At 35.3% G+C, this 20613-nt stretch overlaps 1 protein-coding gene across 2 annotated transcripts in view; it reads left to right on the forward strand.

Moving 5' to 3' along the window:
- The window catches only part of PPP4R4 (protein phosphatase 4 regulatory subunit 4), a 101957-nt gene that overhangs the window by 23380 nt on the left and 57964 nt on the right, over positions 1-20613 (forward strand). Inside the window, exon 3 of one of the 2 annotated variants that reach the window (XM_036071868.2) lies at positions 10572-10674. The exons of the other annotated variant lie outside the window; for it this stretch is intronic. Coding sequence (XP_035927761.2) covers positions 10572-10674 — 103 coding nt within the window. The remainder of the gene's footprint in view (positions 1-10571; positions 10675-20613) is intronic. 2 annotated transcript variants of the gene reach the window in all.

Genomic DNA, 20613 nt, shown 5'->3' on the forward strand with positions numbered 1-20613 from the left:
TATAAAAAAAAAGTATAATAACATTGAGTCAACATTTATTTTAAAATTACAATTACTATATCAAATAGCAATAAAGTGAATTTTATAATGTTGATTCCAACCTATGCTGATCGTTTTTGGGTTCATTCCAATCAGTGATGCTTGTATAGATCCACACGTATTTGGTTTATTTACCAAACAGGACATAGCAGCAGGGCCCACGGCACCCAGGAAATTTCCAGGCATGCAAGCGCAGTATCTCACTTTAACGTCTGGCCACGTCTACTCTTGTCAGTGTCTCTTTTGTCAGATGCACAATCCCTTCCCACGCTCCTCTTCCTGCTTTTCTGTAATGAGCATTTGAGCAGACTACGTGTTATTCCACCTCTGCTAACTGTTCTTTGCCACATCACTTTGAACATTGTTATTGTGAAGAGGAACCCTGTTGCCAGGACTAACAGCAGGAGCGAACAAATGCATTCAACATCAGATGGACCTTCTGCTTCATTTGGGCAAACTGCTACTGTGCACTTGGCTCATTTCACTCATGTAGTCCTAAAAATGTGAAGAATTTTGCAGTCTCCTCTTTTTTTTTTTTTCTTTTAAATTCTTTATCATGGTAGCTCTCATGGTATTGTCTCCAGACCCGCAGCATTAGGGTCACGTGAGAACTTGTTAGAAATCAGGTTCTCAGGCCTCACCAAGATCTCCTGAACCTGAATCTCTCAAAGTAGGGCCCAGTTTTAACAGGTGCTCCCGGGTGATTCTGGTACATGGTAATGTTTGAGAACCACTGCTTTAGCATATTGTGGTTACCAACCTGTAAAGGTTGGTACACTTCCTTGAAGTCTTTGACTTAATATATTTCTGCTAAGCTCAGTGTGTAAGTTGAAAATATGAAATTGCCATTATTGTAGGTCAACAGTTATCTAATATTGGCAAAGTCATATGGTTCAGCTAATAGCTACTTTGTGTAAACCATTGTGTAAACCAACCAAAATGAGTTGTTGATATTCTTAGCTCTGGACAGCAGTCCTGTGCATTGTAGGAGGTTTAGCAGCATCCCTGGATTCTACCTACTGGATTACAGTAGCATCTGAAGTTGTGATGATCAAAAATTTCTCCAGGCTTTGTCATATGTGTCCTGGTGCTTGGTGGGTAGGAGATCACTCCCATTGAGAATGATTAGCTAACCCAGTTGCTTTCCCTTCTAAGCAGTAATACTCAACACATTACCCATAAAATACACATTTTTCTCCCTCAGTGGGAGAAGGGCCGGACATAAATTAACTCTAGAAATTAAATTCAGGGGTGCCCGGGTGGCTCAGTCGTTAAGCGTCTGCCTTCGGCTCAGGTCATGATCCCAGGGTCCTGCGATTGAGCCCCGCATCGGGCTCCCTGCTCCGCAGGAAGCCTGCTTCTCCCTCTCCCACTCCCTCTGCTTGTGTTCTCTCTCTCGTTGTGTCTCTCGGTCAAATAAATAAATAAAATCTTAAAATAAAAAATTAAATTTAGATTTTGTGGTTTGATAGAGATTATGGTGATTATAATTTAAGTTCACTTTCTTTGTGTGTTTCTTCATGTCCTGTTTATGGTAAGCAATATTACCTGTAGACTATTATTTGGTTTTCTAATATCTTACTGCTGTCAAAATCTAATGGCAATCTGATTTTGTTTCTCAGTAATTTGCTGATTTTGCCAAAGGATTGTTTTTTTCTGTAAAGTCAAGTATATCTCAGTGTTGGTTATGCTAGATTGGTTTTCTCAGTTATATGGTGTGCTCTTTTAAATCTTTTTTTTTTTTAATTTAAAGGAAGGTTTCATTTTATAACTTTTTCTTTTTTAAACACTTCCCTTGCTTTGGATTTTTTTCTTTGAGGACTCCTATTAAAAGTAGGAGCTGGGGCGCCTGGGTGGCTCAGTTGGTTAAGCGACTGCCTTCGGCTCAGGTCATGATCCTGGAGTCCCGGGATCGAGTCCCGCATCGGGCTCCCTGCTCGGCAGGGAGTCTGCTTCTCCCTCTGACCCTCCCCCCTCTCATGTGCTCTCTCTCTCTCTCTCAAACAAATAAATAAAATCTTTAAAAAAAAAAAAAAAAAAAAAAGGAGCTGGTCTTTTTTGCCTAGCTTTTATATCACTTTCTCTCAAATGTTTTTTACTTTCTCCCAAATCTTTTAAATCTTTTTTATTTAAAAATTATCTTTCTTTTCACCTTTTTCTTTTTTTTTTGATTCACCTTTTATTTTTCTTAAGGCATTATCTATTGCGTTCATTCACCCTTGTGTTCTTTCTAGTTTTTAGTTTTTTGAAATATTTTCTTCGTTTCTTTCCTGAATTCTATCACCTTATTTCTGAGTTTTCATAATTATCATTGATGGGTTTTTTTCCAATACCTTATGCTTTCTTTTCTTTTTCTTTCTTTCTTTCTTTCTTTCTTTCTTTCTTTCTTTCTTTCTTTCTTTCTTTTTCTTTTGTTCGTTCGTTCGTTCTTTCTTTCTTTCTTTCTCTCTCTCTCTCTCTTTCTTTTGCTTGTGGAGAAATAGTAATTATAGTTAGCTGTTTTGTGGGCATGGCTGTCTTTCGTTGTCTTTAGGGCTATTAGTCCACTCTTTATTCTCTTTTTCTTTTGGTAGCTGTATATGGAATTACATCATGATCCTTCTATGTTTCTCCTTTTTACATGAAACTAGTTTCATAAACCCTAGAAGGCAGTGTGGTTCATGGTAGCTTTTCTAATTTCAGGATTCTAGAGCTCCCTCTTATTTTTTTACCTCATGTTTAAAATAGGATGCTTTACTTTCTGAGGTTTCTGGGCTCTATTTCCCTACATTTATTTGGACCTTGTCTTCCCTTTGTGGTCTTTTGTTCCTATCCTCTTCAGTTCAGATTCTATTTCCTAGAATTTTTCTTCAGTGTTCTTTGTTCTACATGTTTTGAGAATTCATAGGGATAAGACTAGTTTAGCTCCTTGAGATATTATTATGGACACATTGAACTCATCAGGTATTGGAGTGTACAAAATCATTTATAGTTTTAGCTGCTGTCCATACATGCAGGATCTTGGGTTTATGTGGGAAATTGGTTATGTTGTCATTGTAGTGCATGAGTTTTTTATTTTACTCTTGCTCTGTTTTTATGGTTGGTTAAGCGACTGCCTTCGGCTCTGATATTTCAAATACTAGGATATTTCAAAAACTAGGTGTCTACTGTTGCCGCCTTCCTAGGTACCCTTCTGTCAGTCTTTTTGTATTTACATACTTTATTTTGTACATATTTATTGAGGTGTTATTGGCATACAAAGAACCTGCACATATTTAAAATGCAGTCTCATGAGTTTGACATATGTATATGGCCATGAAATCCTCGCCATGATGAAGATAGTAAACCTATCAGTCACTGCTGAAACTTCTCATGCCCCTTTGCAATCCTAACTTCATTTTTTTTTCTCATTCTCTAGGCAACAGCTGATCTGCTTTCTGTCACTATAGTTTATGTGCATTCCCTGTAATTTTAGGTGAATGGAATCATACAGTAGTATGGCTTCTTTCATTCAGCATAATTGCTTTGAAATTCACCCATGTTGTTGTGTGTATCAATAGTTCATCCCTTTTTATTGTTAATAGTATTCTGCTTTGTATAAACATATCAGAATCTGGTTATCTGCCCACCTGTTAGTGAACATTTGGGTTGTTTCAGTTTTTGTTTATTACAAAGCTCTGATAAGTATTTGTGTTCAGGTGTTTCTGTAAACATGTGCTTTTGTTTCTCTTGAGTAAATAAGAGTGGAATGTCTAGGTTGTTTGGTAGGTGTATGTGTAAGTTTTTAAGCGATTGTCAAACTTTTTCAAGTATTACACCGTTTTCCATTTCCATCAGTAGTATGTGAGAGTACTCTCTCATCCTTGCCAACATTTGGTATGTTCAGTCTTTATAAATTTAGTCATTCTAGTAGATGTGTAGTATCTTATTGTGGTTGTAATTTGAATTTACCTAATGATTAATTTTGTTGAGCATCTTTTTCATGTGTTTATTTGCTATTTGAATATATTCTTTGGTGAAGTTTTGAAATCTTTTGTCCATTTCTTTTTGGATGTTCTTATCATTTAGTTTGAGTGCTTTGTATATTCTAGATACAAGTTGTATGTTGAATATATATCTTGCAAATATTTCATGCCAGTCTGTGGCTTGCCTTTTTGTTTTTGTAGCAGTGCCTTTGGAAAGTAAATTTTTTAAATTTTTAAAAATTTTTTAAAAATTAAAAAAAAATGTTTAACTCTAGTTAACATGTAATATAATATTGGTTGCAGGAGCAGAATTTAGTGATTCATCACTTAACATATAACACCCAGTGCACATCACAACAAGTACCCTCCTTAATACCCAGCAAATGTTTTTAATTTTGATGAAGTTCTTTTTGTTATATTTTTTCTTTTATAATTTATGTCTTTTCTGTCCTATTTAAGGAATATTTGTCAAACCCAAGGTCACTAAGATTTTCTGCGAAGTTTTCCTCTGGAAGTTTTATAGTATTGGCTCGTACATTCAAGCCTGTAATCTACTTTGAGTTAATTTTTTGTATATGGCTTCAGGTTGGGGAAGATTCATTATGTTTTGCATATGGCTCTCCATTTGTTTCAGCCCCCTTTGTTGACAAGATGATCATTTCCTCATTCAATTATCTTGTCACCTGTGTCAAAAATCAACCATGTGTTTATGTTTGAGTCTATTTCCTGGACACTTGATTCTTTTTCATTGATCTACAGAACTATCTCTATGTTGGTGCCACACTGTCCTTTTTATTGTAGCTTTATAATAAGTTGTGAAATAAGGTAATATTTGCTCTACTATAACCTTGTTTGTATTCAAGTTTGTTTTGGCTATTCGAGATCTTTTGCATTTCCATGTAAGTTTTATTTTTGCTGTAGACAATAATGTCTGTGACTAAAGCCAATTTGACTCTTTCCTTTGCAATCCATAAGCCTTTTATTTCTTTTTATTGCTTATTGTCCTGGCACAAACCAAGCCTCCAACACAATGTTGAATAGAAGTGGTAATAGTGAGCATCTTTGTCTTGTTCTTGATTAGGGAGAAAGCATTCATTCATGTACCATTAAATATGAAGAAAGCTGTATGTTTTTCGTAGATGCCCTTTATCTGAAGGGCATTCTTTATCTAGGAATTTTTGGTTTGTTGGTAGTTTTAAATCATGAATGAATGCTAGATTTGTCAGATTTCTACATCTATTGAGATGCTCATATGTGTTTTTAAAGAATTCTCTCATATTGATTGATTTTTTTTTAAATTAAACTTTTTCTTTTGAGATAATTATAGATTCACATACAGGAGTAAGAAATAATACAGAGATACCCATATACACCCTTTACCTAGTTTCCTCCTATAGTAACATCTTGAAAAACTATAGTACAACACAACCAGGATATTGATACTGATATGATCAAGATAGGTAAGATTTCTATCACTGTCTAGTTACGTTCATTTCCCTCCCTACACCCATCTTTAACAAATCCTGAAAACCACTAATCTGGTTCTCCATTTGTATAATTTTTGTCTTTTCAAGAATTCTAGTTCCTCTGCCTTTCCATATAAATTTTAGAAAAATATTGTCTCTGTCTCCCAAAAATCTTGTTTAGATTTTTGATATGAATTGTGTTAAACCTCTCTACTTTTGTATTTCATTTTTCAAGTGGTATTGTATTTGTAATTTCAGTGTTCATGTATTGAATTTGGTCAAATGTTTTTTTCTGCATTGATTGATATGATCATGGATATTTTTATTCTTTAACCTGTTAATATGATGGATTACACTGATTGTGAAAAAGGAACCAACATTGCATCCCTGGAGTAAACCCCATTTGGTCATGGTATATAACTTTTCCTTTTACGTATCACTGTATTTTACTTGTTAATATTTTGTTAAGAATTTTTGCATCTGAAAAAAAAAGAATTTTTGCATCTGTATTTATGAAGCATATTGTTCTCAAGTTTTTCTTTTTGTTCTTTGCCTGGTTTTATATTTCTGTAATACTAGCTTCATAAAGTAATTTAGGAAATGTTCTCCCTTCTTCTGTTTTCTGAAAGATTGTGTAGAATGGTGTTACTTCTTCCTTAAATGTTTGGTAGAATTATCCAGTGAAATTGTCTGGACTTGGAGATTTCTTTAAGGAGTTTTGACAAGAATTCAGTGTCCTTAATGGTTGTAGGACTATTCAAATGATCTGTTTTGAATTGGGTTAGTTATGATGGTTTGTGGGTTTTTTTTTTTTTTTTTTTTTTAGGAAATGGTCTATTTGGTTTAAGTTCTCAAATTTATATATGTCAAATTATTTGTAGTATTCTCTTATTATCCTTTTGGTGTCTATAGGGTGTAGTGATATGCTGTTTCAATCCTGATGTTGATAATTTGTGTCTTCTTTCATTTTTAATTTGCCAGTTTTACTAGAAGGTAGTCAGTTTCATTGATCCTTTATTTATTTATTTATTTTTGGGAGAGAGAGAGAGAGAGAGAATGAATGGGGGTGGAGGGGGAGAGGGAGAGAGAATCTTAAGCCTGGCACGGAGCCTGATGCAGGGCTCAATCTCATGTACTTGATCTTAGCCAAAAGGCCAAGAAGTGATAGGGCTCGATCTCATGACCCTGAGATCATGACCTGAGCCAAAATCAAGATAACTGAATGAGCCACCCAGGTGCCCTAATTTTATTGATCCTTTAAAAGAATGAGGTTTTTTAAAAAATTTATTTTCTATATCATTTTCTGTATTTATGTCATTACTTTCTTCTGTTTACTATTTCCTTCTGTTTTTATCGTGATTCCCTTCTTCTTCTAGGTTCTCATAGTAGAAAGATTATTATTTTAGATTTTTCCTCCTTTCTAATGTATGCATTTATTTAGTGTTATAAATTTCCCTCTCTGCACTGCTTTTACTGTGTCCCACAAATTTTGATATGTTGTACTTTCATTTTCATTCAGGTGGATGTATTTTTATATTTTCCTGGGACTCCTCCTTTGACCCATGCATCATGTAGAAGTGTGTTAGTCCCCAAGAATTTTTGAATTTTAAATGATCTATTATTGATTTCTAGTTTGATTCCATTGTGATCAGAGAAAACAATGTATGGTTTCAATTTTTTTATGATTTTATTTTATTTGAGAGAGAGAGAGAGACAGAGAGCATGAGCAGGGGGGAGGAGCAAAGGGAGAGGGAGAAGCGGACTCCCCTCTGAGCAGGGAGCCCGTCACCTCTACCGGGCTAGATCCCAGGACCCTGAGATCATGACCTGAGCCGAAGGCAGACACTTAGCCAGCTGAGCCACCCAAGTGCCCCTGATTTCAAGCTTTAAATATTTGTTGAGGATTGTGTTATGGCTCAGGATGTGGTCTTTTTAGACATACATCCTTTGGGCACTTGAATGTATAATCTGTTGTTGGACAGAGTGTACTGTAAATATCAGTTAGATCTTGTTGGCTGTTGCTGTTGTTGAGTTCTCCTATGTCCTTGAGAATTTTCTGTCTCCTTGTTCCATCTGTTGTTGAAAGAGGGGTGTGGAAATGTCCATGTGCGTGTGTAATGTGTCTATTTCTCTTTTCAGTTGTGTAGGCTTTCGTTTCACATACTTTGCAATTCTATTTGGTGTACACACGTTTAGGATTGCTGTGTCTTCCTGGAGGATGGTCTCTATTATCATGATATAATGTTAATGTTTCTGGTGATTTTTTCCTCGAAGTTTACTTTATCTGGTACTAACCTAGCCACTCCTGCTTTCTTCTGATTCCTGTTTCTGTCCTTTATTTTCAACCTGCTGCTGGTACTCTATTTGAGATTAGTTTCTTGTAGGCTCCATTTAGTTGAGTCATGTTAAATCCACTCTGCCATTTCCTGTCCTTTAATTGATGAATTTAGACTATTTGTATTTTATGTAATTATTGATATTTTGGGCTTAAATCTGCCATTTATTTTTTGTTTTCTGTTTTGTGTTTTTTTTTTAAGATTTTACTTATTTATTTGACAGAGACACAATGAGAGGGGGAACACAAGTAGGGGCAGAGAGAGAGGGAGAAGCAGGCTTCCCACTGAGCAGGAAGCCCAACGCAGGGCTCGATTCCAGGCCCCTGGGATCATGACCTGAGTGGAAGGCAGACGCTTAATGACTGAGCCACCCAGGCGCCCCTGTTTTCTGTTTGTTTTATTAGATTTTTTTTTTTTTAAGATTTTTATTTACTTATTTGTCAGAGCACAAGCAGGGGGGAGCGGCAGGCAGAGGGAGAAGCAGACTCCCTGCTGAGTAGGGAGCCCGACATGGGACTGGATTCCAGGAGCCTGGGATCATGACCGGAGCCAAAGGCAGCCGCTTAACCGACTGAGCCACCCAGCATCCCACATCTATTAGATGCCTGATACCATATTGTTTTTTGCCTAATTGCAAAATTAGTGAATAAAATTCACCAGTGTTCTGTTCAATATTAAATATTCCTGGCATCAGGTCATCTAATGAGTTATCCATTCATCCATCCTTTCAGGAGACACTGAACCTCTGCTTTGGGCCAGGAATTGTCTTATGAAACATTACTTTCTCAGGTATTTCTCCTCTCTCCCAGTTCTTTAGTGGTGTGTTTCTTGTGGCTGCCATGGGAAATCACCACTACCTGGATGGCCGAAAACAATAAAAATTTATTCTCTCACTGTTTTGGAATTTATTCTTTTACTTGTTCTGAAATCGGTATCACCAAGTGGAAATGAAGGTGTCAGTAGGACTCTAGGGGAATCTGTTCTTTGCCTCTTCCAGCTTCTGGTGGCGGTTGGCATTCCCTGGCTAGTGGCAGCATTGTTCCCATCTCTGCTCTGTGATCAGATTCCCTTCTTCTGTTTGGTTTGTCTTCTCTGAGTGTTTCTTTTAAAGACACTTGTTATTGGGCTTATAGCCTACTTGGATAATCCAGGATGATTTCTTGGTCTCAAGATCCTTTGTCAAATTAAGATAACATTCCCAGGTTCCAGGATTAGGATGCAGACATACCTTATGGAGGGCCACCATTTGACCCACTAGAAGTACAGTTGATCCTTAAACAACATGGGTTTGAACTGCGCAGGTCGGCTTGTATGCATATTTTTTCAGTAAATACATTACAGTACTGTACATGTATTTTTCTCTTATGAATTTATTCATAACATTTTATTTTCTCTAGCTTACTTTATTTGTAAGATTACAGTATATGATATATATACAAAACATGTATCAATCAACTATTTATGTTATCAGTTAGGCTTCCGATCAACAGTAGTTATGTTCTGGGGGAGTTGAAAGTTACATGCAGATTTTTGACTGTGTCGGGGGGATGGCACCCCTAACCCTATGTTGTTCAAGGGACACCTATAGTATATGCAACTCTAATTTCCCTTTTTTGATTTTCTTCCCATCTTGGCATGGGTCCCTTCTTTTACTCTCTTCTCATTTCTATTTTGGAAGGAAAGCATGTTGTCTTTTCGAGTATTCACTTTGAGAGTGTCAAGGATGTGAAACGATTGTACTGACCTATATTTCACTGCCATATTGCAACAGGGGAAAAGCCTTTCTTCACAACGGGGCAACTCCGTTTAGAATCAGGATATGATTCTTGTTAACAGAACTTATTAAACTCTGAAGCCAATAAATGTAATACCTTAAGAAATTCTTTAAAAAACCATGTTAAGGTCTTATGTACAGATAATCACAAAAGTTCTATTTGAAGTGATAAGTAAAAATAATTTTAATTAAAATAAATATTATGGTGTCGGCAATTAACATTTAAATTGTTATCAGTTAAGAAAAAGTAGAATTTCCATCTGAGGTGGTTCCACATTGACCAGCATCTTTTTAATAATATGTTTCAAGTATGTGCACATGTCACTTAGCTAATGCTTTCAAACAAAGATTTTTCTGTATGGAAATAGTTTTTCAGAAGAATCTGAACACATTTTCCAAGGTGGTTAGGCCCCTAGAGTGTCACTGAGATTATTTTGGGAAAGCTTTACTGACCTAATGAATGTTATATCAAAAAGGTACCATGTAAATATACCTGAGTATATCTTTAAGAAATTTCTGGCAACTTTTAGAGTCCAGCTAGTGCAACAGTGGTTTCATTGGATCGGAAGAAAGTTGTATGGGTCTGTGGTAAGTCGATTTTGTTGCTGTCCCTGCTGTTGTTATGGTTACTAATATTTTACCATAGTGAAATTTTGCAACATCTATATATTTTTTTATAAAGTACAGTAAACTGGCAGGTCACAGGAAAAAATGAGGTAGAGTTTTATAGGAAGTACTTAAAAATCGCCTCGAGACTTTTAGACTTAAGACATGTATGTAGAGAATCTTGTTTTAGCGGAAGCATGATTCATATCTTTGTGCATTTGTTAGAAGATTTCCTTAATGAAATTTCAGGTCTGGTTTTATTTTTATATCTAAGTGATGTGTTTAAAGTTTAAAACTTTGTCAGATGTTTTTGAGCATTTATCATTAAAAGTCCCTGCTTTTTATAGTTGTAAAGTAGGCACTCGGCTTGTAATTACAAATTTTAAATTTGTGTTTTCTTTGTAAGTGCTGGCCAAGATATCCAAGGAACAAGTGTGATTGCAAATCTTCCATTTTTGATGCGACAGAATCCTGCTGAGACACTTCGGAGAGTCTTGCCGAAAGTTAGAGTAAGTTGGTGTGAAATAAGATTTGAATTTACCATTTTTCCAGTAGCACATTGTCATTATCAGGAGGAGATGTCAGAGTTTTGGATGGCTGATCTTTTGTACCTAATTGTGGAGTGGAGGAAGTATTATAATACACATTTTGAGTTATAATGAAAATATTTAGGAAAATTGGCTGAAAATGGGAAAAATCCAGATGTTAAGTTGTAAATGTTTCTTTAGTCATTTTCTCAGTAGAGACATTTTGTTTTTAAAAAAGATTTGTTTGTTTTAGAGAGTGTGCATGCACAGGGGGAGGGAGGAGGGCAGAGGGAGAGGGAGAGAGAGTCTCAAGCAGACTCCTTGCCAAGTGTGGAGCCCGACGGGGGGCTCCATGAGATGACCTTGAGATCACGACCTGAGCCTAAACCAAGAGTTGGACACTTCATCGACTCACCACCCAGGTGCCCCAAGACATTTTATTTAATAAAGGTAGCTTTTCAGTAGCTCAAAAAAAAAAAATCATCTTCCTTAGTCTTATGAAATCATAGCTATCTTATTTGGTAGTCTGTTGATGTAAATTTATTTTAATAGTATTTCTGCAACACTGATAATTAAATTTAATTAATATTCCTAATAATCACCCTCTAGTGACTTCTAAAGAATCACCAAATAAAGATTGAATTACCATCACAGTTTTAGTTTTATATTTATTTATTGATTCCTAAATTCCTTCAGAATTAGTTTTCCTGCTTTAAACAAAAATCTTTGATTTATTAGAACGTTCTTTTCTGTGGTATTTAATATTTATTGATTATTAATATATAATATTAAATATTTGATACATAGTATTTGTTATTTATCTGTGGCTGTGTGCAGAGTGTTGTTCTTATTTGTAAGAACTTGAATGAGCAAAGCAGACAACAGCTTATGTGTCCTCAGGGAGCTTACCTACTATTTAGGGTCAGGGAGGTTACATACTAATGGGGACTATGTTTGCTGATAGTGAGTTTTGTATACTTTGCTTTGGCTTTCTGGTTGGTTATAGCTTGTTCATAATTTTTTATTAATTTATATGTGTTTAAAAACTATATTAGTGTGTTCTTGAGTTTCATTTTTAGACATACACATCATGGTTCTGGCCGCTATGATTTAGGTGAGGGATATAGCATGTTATTTTTATAAGATGCCCACATTTCTATGCAGGCATTATGAATTTCTTTTTACTGGTTACAATAGTGAATTGAGAAAATGTTTATTTTGGCTTTGCATGTGATTCAAAAGTGAATCCATTTTTCATAGCTATTTTTCCCAGAATCATGCTGTATTTTCAATGGAATTAAGTCTCCACCATCCAGGTTTAATTTCACATTCAATTTCAGTGATAGTAACTGACCTAAGCTTCTTGGCATGACACCTGGAAGTGCCAGTTAAATGATAGTAGAAGGGAACAAGTGGTTAAGTCTCGACTAAGGAATTATTGTAGGTAAGTGAATTTGATTTAAAGCTAAAAATACCGAGCATGCTACACACTCTGTGTTGAGCAGGCTAAATCTGGTTCATGGACAGCCTACTGAGCACCCACACTTTCTTAAAGCAAAATTAAAAGATGAAGGGTGGAGAATAGTGGCCTTTAGAGGTTTCACAATTATTTTGAAAAAATCCTTTCATTAATGAGTTCATAATAAAGTCAAGTAATAACTCCTGAAAAATCTTAATTTCATGGGAATGTATAAAGAATATTATACACTCATATATACAGCATATTTATACAAAGCATCAAATGTATTTGCTAAAATTATATAACTGAGTTATAGAAGATAAGATTTTAATAGGCTTTTAAGGTAATTAAAGTTAATCCATAATACAGAAGGTTAACTGAATAAATGGATATAAAGAAAATGTATACTAATGAATATGCACTAAGGAAGCCTTTATTTAGTGCTGAAAGATTTCATTCATTTCTTTTATCAACAAACACCCATTTATTTAGGACTCATTTATTCTGTCTTGTCCTAAAAAAGATACCGAAAGGGTAGAAGACAGTCCTAGATTAAATTCTATGCAGGATGGCCTAAAGACTATGGAAAACAGTTAAAGAACAATCCTAGGAGAGTATTTAATTGTGTGATTCTGACTTTGTGTAAAAATAGTGAAGAATTAAGTATATTGGAAAGACTTTATGGGGTAATAATAGTGACTTTTATAGAGAGTTTAATATATAATGTGGGCAGCTAAACATTTAAGCAACTCCATTTCAAATTATAAAACCTATGTTATGTGCAAATCATGTTTAAATCACCATATTCAGATATTGTGAAGATTTATTGGTACTCATAGTTAGCACCTTCTTCAGTTCTGCCTTGCTTCTGTGAATGGTTACATTCAAGTGATAAAACTATGACAAAAATCACACATAGCCACTTTATTCTCTTTTGCCATGGCCATAATTCCTTAGTTGATTTTATATAAAAAAAAGCAATCTTGTATCCCCAAGTGAGCATATAGTAATAATGACATTCTCATTCCTGCATGAATGTTGACTGAGCCAGGCACTGTTGTAAGCAGTGAGAAGATCAGAGGTGAACAAAACAGAGAACTTGCCCTCAGAGGGTCCAGGTGAGAGTGGGGGAAACAGACATGAAACAAGTAAGTGCCTTGAAGAACAGGATAAAGGGACAGGCTTACCTGCTGTGCATTGGGAGGTCAAGGAAAACCTCTTTGAGGAACTGAAAACCAAAGGCGTAGGAGGAAGCAGCCATTTGAGGAGTCAGGAATGAGTGGTCCAGGCAGAGGAAGTAGCAGGTAGCCCTAAGATCGAAATGCTGGCTGGAACTGGAGGAGGCATGTGTGGTTGGAATGCAGTGGGCAGGAGTGGGGTGTGACTTGAAAAGAAGTTAGAGAGATGGTCAGTGACAGAGCACGCAAGAGGTGTTCTTTCTTAGGACAGTGGAAAGCCGTTGAGCAGAGTGGTGGCTTATCCCATTTACATTTTATGATGATCATTTTGGTAGTTGTGTGGCGAGTGGCTTGGAGTGGAAGAATTAGGAAGGTACAGCACTGGTCCTTGTGATATGTGAAGGTGGCTTGGATTAGGCCAGCTACCTGGGACAGAGGGGCATAGTGGCTGTATTAGAGATGCAGTTACTGAGGCGAAATGAGCAGAACTTCCTATGAATTAGATGTGGGAAGTGAGAGATGCCTTGCAGATTTCTGGCTTGAGCATCTGTATGGTTCTGCTGGTTTTGAGTGTCTTGGTTGGTTGTTTATTAAATCCATGGGGAACAGTAGTTTGTGTACTTACTAATCTTCTGTGAATGATTTACTTTTAGAGAATTTAAAGATATGAACAATAAATATTCTGTAAGAAACTCATTCCTGAGATTGTTAGCACATTCACAAGAGTAGGATAAGCAGCTTTTAGAGCTCACCCTTTAGCTTATCTTCACCTTAAAGAGCATTAGACACAGTGATGAGGAAGTTCTTTCTGGCCTTATGTAGTATAAAATTTCACCAGTGTTATTTTTATTTATTTTGTTGTTGTATTGCATTTGCATTTCATCCTTACAATAATATATTAACTGAACAATGGTTTTTAAAATGGGTTGCTATTTTCACTGTCTTAGAGATGAAGGAATTTAAGATTAAAAGTGGCAGAAACCAAGTCAGGATTAGAATTGAGCTAATCCATAGTATTTCTGCAATTCACTTTGTAAATTTTATCCAAAGTGTACAGTGAATGATAATGCTATCAGGTCACTCATCTCAAGGTTAAGTTTAAATAAGACTCCAGGAAGGAAATATTTTGACCTCCAACTTAAGTTTCCTGGATTGGAGACACTTTTAAATACAGTTGTTAACAATGTATTCATGTTCAACGACTTAATCATAGGGTATCCTTTGAAAAAGAAATAACATTTTTTCCTGTGGTCTTTATTGATTAAGTTTGAATTCTTTTCCACAAAATAATAAACAATGATTTAAAAATGAGCATCGATTGAACATAATATTCTAAGACAGTAAGCGTCTGCCTGAAAGACAAATGACATATTGGCCTGATCCACTGATGGCATTCTTGGATGAGAAGTAAAAATGGGATATCAGTAGAGTGATATGATGCTGATTTATGGTCCTAGAGAGGCCTTTTTTGGGGGAGTGGAGAAAGATGCATAATAAGGAAAGAATAAAAGAGACATAATCAATATGAAATTTAGTCATTTGAGATTAGCAGATGTGGTCTACCAATCTGATTCTGAAAAGATTCATTAGTTTTATTAATTTTACATGGCATTATTTTCATTAATGGAAATAATAGAAAAAATAGAAGTTTCTGCCAATGTAATTATTTATTAGAGTATTTTACATCTACTGAATATAGGTTGATTTTCTTTAAAAAAGATTTCATTTTCAGCTGTTTAAAGAAAACCTTTACTGTGTAAATATAGATATATGTGAATAAAAAACTTAGCTTTACTTACTTTTAAAATCTTATTTCAAGTAGCACAGATGTGTGGATAACCAATAATAACATAACACTTTCTGTGGGCTAGGTACTGTGCCTAGTGCTTTAGACACACCCTTTTAAACATCTCATCACAACTCTACATGATGTATTTATTCTCATTTCACAGTTGAGAAGATCCAGACTTAAAAAATTCAGTGTTTGACTATGAATATTTTGTTGGGAGCTTTCTAGGAAGCATGAAATTACATAACTTATTTGTACAGTTCACCAAGAAAAAGAGAAATTGTCTTAACTAAAAGAATTAAAGAGCATAAACAGAAGATACAAATTGCTTTTTTCTTTGATTTGCAGCTCAAAAGTAAAAGTACTTGTCTTCCTCACTGTAGGTGATGTTTTCTGAGTTAAATTAAAAGTTACATCCTGAGAAAAGCAAATGGATTTTGTGAAAGCAACACATTTATACATAATAAACAGAACATGGTGTTCCAGACACCCTACAGGTCCTAAAAAGTGCACAGTGTAGTAGTCTGTTGACAGACTAAACATTTAGGGACACTGTAATGTAAAGGAAGAAAATGAAATAATGCCTATAATGTAAGCTAATGGAAAGCAACCATCAGGGTTAGAATTGACTTTACGAGGAGGTTTTATAGGCTAAGAAACATAAAATTATGTAACATTTTGTCTAGTTCACTTAGAAAGAGAGAGGCAGGATTAAGCAAAGGAATTAGGGAACATGAACAGATGATACAAATTACTCTTTCTGCTGCAGTTTATAGTTCAAAAATAAAAGTACATTGACCCATACACATTTTGAAAATAATGTTTATGTTGTGTCTTTTTATCTGTTTGCACTTAAGGATAAAATGGATTAACATCATTGATTATTTTACAGTAATTAAATTCAATGGAAACATTTACTGAGTATACAGTTTTTCTGGACATATATAAAATGTTACAGTAGCTAATATTCCTAATAAACCTAAAAATACTGCCTTTCAGTAAATTCTCTTGGAGACCAGTGTTCTCACATGAGTTTCTTAGTCATTCATTTGTTATTTTTACCTTGCTTACCATAAAAAATGAACTAGAACTTTTGAAATTCTTAGTTAGGAAATACTTTATTTCTGTGATAGTGGGACCACTGTTAATACTTGAATATTGTTTCTGATTTAAGGCATTTGAGTGATATTTAGGATCATTTATAGATATTTTTATTTACGATCGTTGCAAAAGTGTAAAACCTAGAAAATATTTATATACTATACTGTCATACATATCTGTAATGTTTGATTAAAACTTTATGGATTAACTAACCTTTTGGCAGTGGTGAACTAATATCCTAGAAATTTCTCAAATTAGAACATCTAGAAGCTCTAGATAAAGTACAGCAAGCATTCTTTTAAATGTTTAGTAAAGCTTATAAGGGAGGAAGGCTTATTCAGGGCTCAAAAACAAAGCAGTCAGTTCCACTTCTATTTAGGGTGTGGAAAGGAGCAAGGAAACATAACTCCTGTCCTAATAACAATAGCTTAGTCACAGAATCCATAGAAAGCTGAATTCAGAAAAGCAGCGGTCCCTCTGAGGAAAGATGGGACACAGGAACGCTGACTTTTGACAGAGTATAGGAAGAAGAACTGGCCACCACAGAAGGTTGTTAGAAAACAATCAGCCAAAATTGTGACAAGTTTTTAAAGGTTGATTGTGGGCTAGCTCAGTAGATTTAGGAAAAGCATCTATCAGTTTAGAATAACTTGGAGCTCCAGACACAAGGAACTTTGCACCCACTAGCAAGCTCCTTTCCGCAGGCCTCCTTGCCTTGCAGGACAGGAGACTGGAGAGACTCTCCCTTGCTGATGCAGGTTTACTGCTGCTTGGGGACGGGAACACAACACGGCCCATTTCCTCAGACTGTTCTGCATGGACATATAGGAAATTTCAGCAGAGAGATGGAAGCTATAAAATGATCAACTGAAAATGCTAGAAATAAAAAGGGTGATATCAGAGATGAAGCAGTCCTTCAATGGGCTTATCAGCAGTTTGGACACAGATGGGGAAAGAATCAGTGAACTTGAAGGTAGAAGTTATCCAGACTGAAACACAAAGGTAGAACAGACGGAAAAAATAGGAGAGAGCATCAAATGGCTTTGAGACAATGTCAAGTGATCTAATATATGTGCAATTGGAGTCTCAGAAAAGAGAGAACAAGGAAGAACTATTTGAAGAAATAATGGCCAAGACTTTTCTGAAGTTAATGAACAACAACCCAAAGATCCAAAAGCCCAGAGGATCTGAAGCTGGATAAACACAGACACACAGACACACACACAGACAGACAGACAGACACACACACACACACACACACACACAGACACCCCTAGGTATATCATGATCAAACTGCTGAATATAAAAAAAAAAGAGAGACAGTCTTGGGAGCAGCCAGAGGTGAAAGAAACATTACAAACAGAGGAACAAACATGACAGTAAAGCAGACTTCTGGTCAGAAATAATGCAGATTAGAGGACAGTGGAATGTTAGAAGTACTTAAAGCAAGGGAAAAAAAATGGCAACAAGAATTCTGCACCCAGTGGAAATATCTTTCAAGGATGAAAGCAAAATTCTATTTTCCTTAGACAAACATAAATTGAAAGGATTCTTTGTACCAGACTTATTCTATAAGAAATGCTAAGGGAGGTTTTTTTAGGCAGAAGTAATGTGATAAGAGATGGACATTGAATTTACATGATGAAATAAAGAGCACTAGAAATGGTAAAAATTTGGATAAGTGTAAATGAAGTAACAATTCTACACAAATTCTTCAGAAAATAAAGGAAGTAAGAATAAGTCATCCTATGAGGTCGACATTACCCTGATACCCAAATGAGACATAGACTTTATAAAACCAAGAAACTATAGATACATATCCCTCATGAGCTTACATGCAAACATCTGAAAAACAGCAAACCAAATTCAGCAACATAAAAAAAGGATAATACATCATGACCAGTTGGAGTTTATCTCAGGAATTTAGAGTTGGTTCAAAATTCAAAAACGAATTGATGTGAGTTATCATATCAACAAACTAAAAAAAGGAAAAAGAAAAAAATACATCACCATTCAGTTATCTCAGTAGATTTAGGAAAAGCATTTGACAAAAATCTAACAGTCATTCCTGAAAAACAAAACAAAATCAACAAACTAGGGATAGAGGGGGACTTCCTCTGAAAAATGTATAGGTGTAACATTATACTTAAAGGTGAAGGACTGAATGCTTTCCCCTAAGACCAGGAATAAGCCAAGAGTGTCCACTCTTACCACCTTGTTCAACATTATACTGGACATTTTAGCCAATGTAGTATGGCAACAGAATTAATAAAAGGCACTCACATTGCAGAGAAAGAAGTAATTATGATCTTTTTTTTAAATAACATTATTATCTATGATGGAATCTACAAAAGAAAAATACTAGAACTACTAAATGAGTATAGAAAGGTTGGAGGATACAAGATCAATATACAAATCGATTGTATTTCTACACTAGCAGCAAACAACTGCACATTGAAGTTTTTTCTTAAACTATGACAGTAGTATTAAGGTATGTAATACCTGGGGATCAATCTGATAAATGATAGGTAAAAGCTGTATACTGAAGACTGTGGAACATTGCTGAGAGAAATAATGTATGAAGTAAGTGAATGGAAACCCCATGTTCATGGATCAGAAGACTCCATATTGTTAAGATGTCAGTTCTTCCCATATCAATCTTCATATTTAATGTAAAATAATAAAAATTCCAGCAGGTTAGGTTTTTGTTTTTATTTATTTGTTTTTGGTAGGAAATGACAAGCTAATTCTAAGATTCATATGAAAATACACAAGACCAGAAATAGCCAAAACAACTTGGAAAAAAAGAAGCAAAGTTGGAGGACTTTTGCTGACTGATTTTGAGACATAATATATACCTACAGCAGTTAAGACTATCTGATAATTATATATATAAAGATAAATCAGTGGGACACATACAGAGGAAAAATAAATCCCACATATACATTGCCAGTGGATTTCAGTACAGGAGCAAAGACAGTTCAGTGTAGAGTATAATCTTTTTAACAAATGGCACTGGGTTAATTGGGGGAAAAGTCCATACCTCACACCATGTACAAAAATTTAACTCAAAATAGATTGTAAACCTAACTGTTAAACACTAAAATTGTAAAAACTTCTAGAAGAAAACAAAATCTTTGTGACCTTGGGTCAGTCAGAGGTTTCTTACATATGACACTAAAAGCATGATCCATAGAAGAAAAAATTGATACATTTGACCTCATGAAAATTTTAAACTTCAGCTCTTCAGAAGACATTGTTAAGAGAATGAAAAGAGAAGACCTAGAATGGGAGAAAATACTCAGGGATCACATATCTGATAAAGGATATGTGTTCGGAATACACAAACAACTCTCCAAACTCAAGAATAAGGGGGAAAACCCTGTATTTTAAAATACGGGCAAAAAATTTGAACAGATACTTCACCAAAGAAGATTTATGGATGGCCAGTATACGTAAGAAATGGTGCTCAGTCTCATTAGTCATTCGATACATACAAATGTATTTGAATATTTGTTAGAATATTTGCATTAAAAAACCCTGACCGTTATCTTTTCAGATATTTTTCTAATATGCTTCTGCCTAATCCTCTCTCTGCTCTTCTATGACTTGAATTTTGCATATATTAGACCTTTTCTTGGTATCTTCTATGTCTTTTACCTTCTTTTCCATTCTTTTTGTGACTCTGAGTGATTTAACCTGACCCATAGTTCAGTTCACCAGTTCATTTATGTCTAGTCTGATTTTGATTATTATTCTTTTCTGGTCTAGAATTTCTAATCAGCTCTTTTAGAAATCTGCCACGTCCCCTTGAACCACACGTGTGTCAGATAACACTAGTACCCGGAGCACTTTTTTAGTGCATTTCTGTTTTCTGCTTCTGCTGGTTCTCATTCATATCATCTTATCTCTTCATGTGTCTGCATATTATTGATTGTGTGTTTGATCTTGTATTTGATAAATTGCTTGTAGAAATAGATTGAGCTCTAGGGTGACATCTTCCTCTAGAAAGGAATATGTTTTCTTCTGGGAGTTACTTCCCTGCACTAACAATAAAGTCTCAGTTAATCCAGTGTCAGGTATTGGATGGTTTGAAGCTGAGCTGCTCATCCTGCAAATGCCAGTCTGCTTTAGGATCATCTTTATCCTATCCCAGAGGGCTTATCCCACTGCGGCCTCCACAAGACTCAAAAAAGTCACTTAAGCTCTTAGCCTCTCAGGAGCCCTTTCTAGAATTAGCAAGTGACCCCAGAGGAAAAACAGGCCCCAAATTACATGCTTACCTTTCTGGAATGCCATTTTCTCTTAGATCTTGGATGGGTAATTATTCCAGTGATGGGTAATCTAGTATGGGTAATTTTTTAGTTTTCGATGGGTAGCCTTGTTAGTTTCCA

The sequence above is a fragment of the Halichoerus grypus genome, chromosome 8, assembly GCF_964656455.1.
Source record: "Halichoerus grypus chromosome 8, mHalGry1.hap1.1, whole genome shotgun sequence".
NCBI classification, from domain to species: domain Eukaryota; kingdom Metazoa; phylum Chordata; class Mammalia; order Carnivora; family Phocidae; genus Halichoerus; species Halichoerus grypus.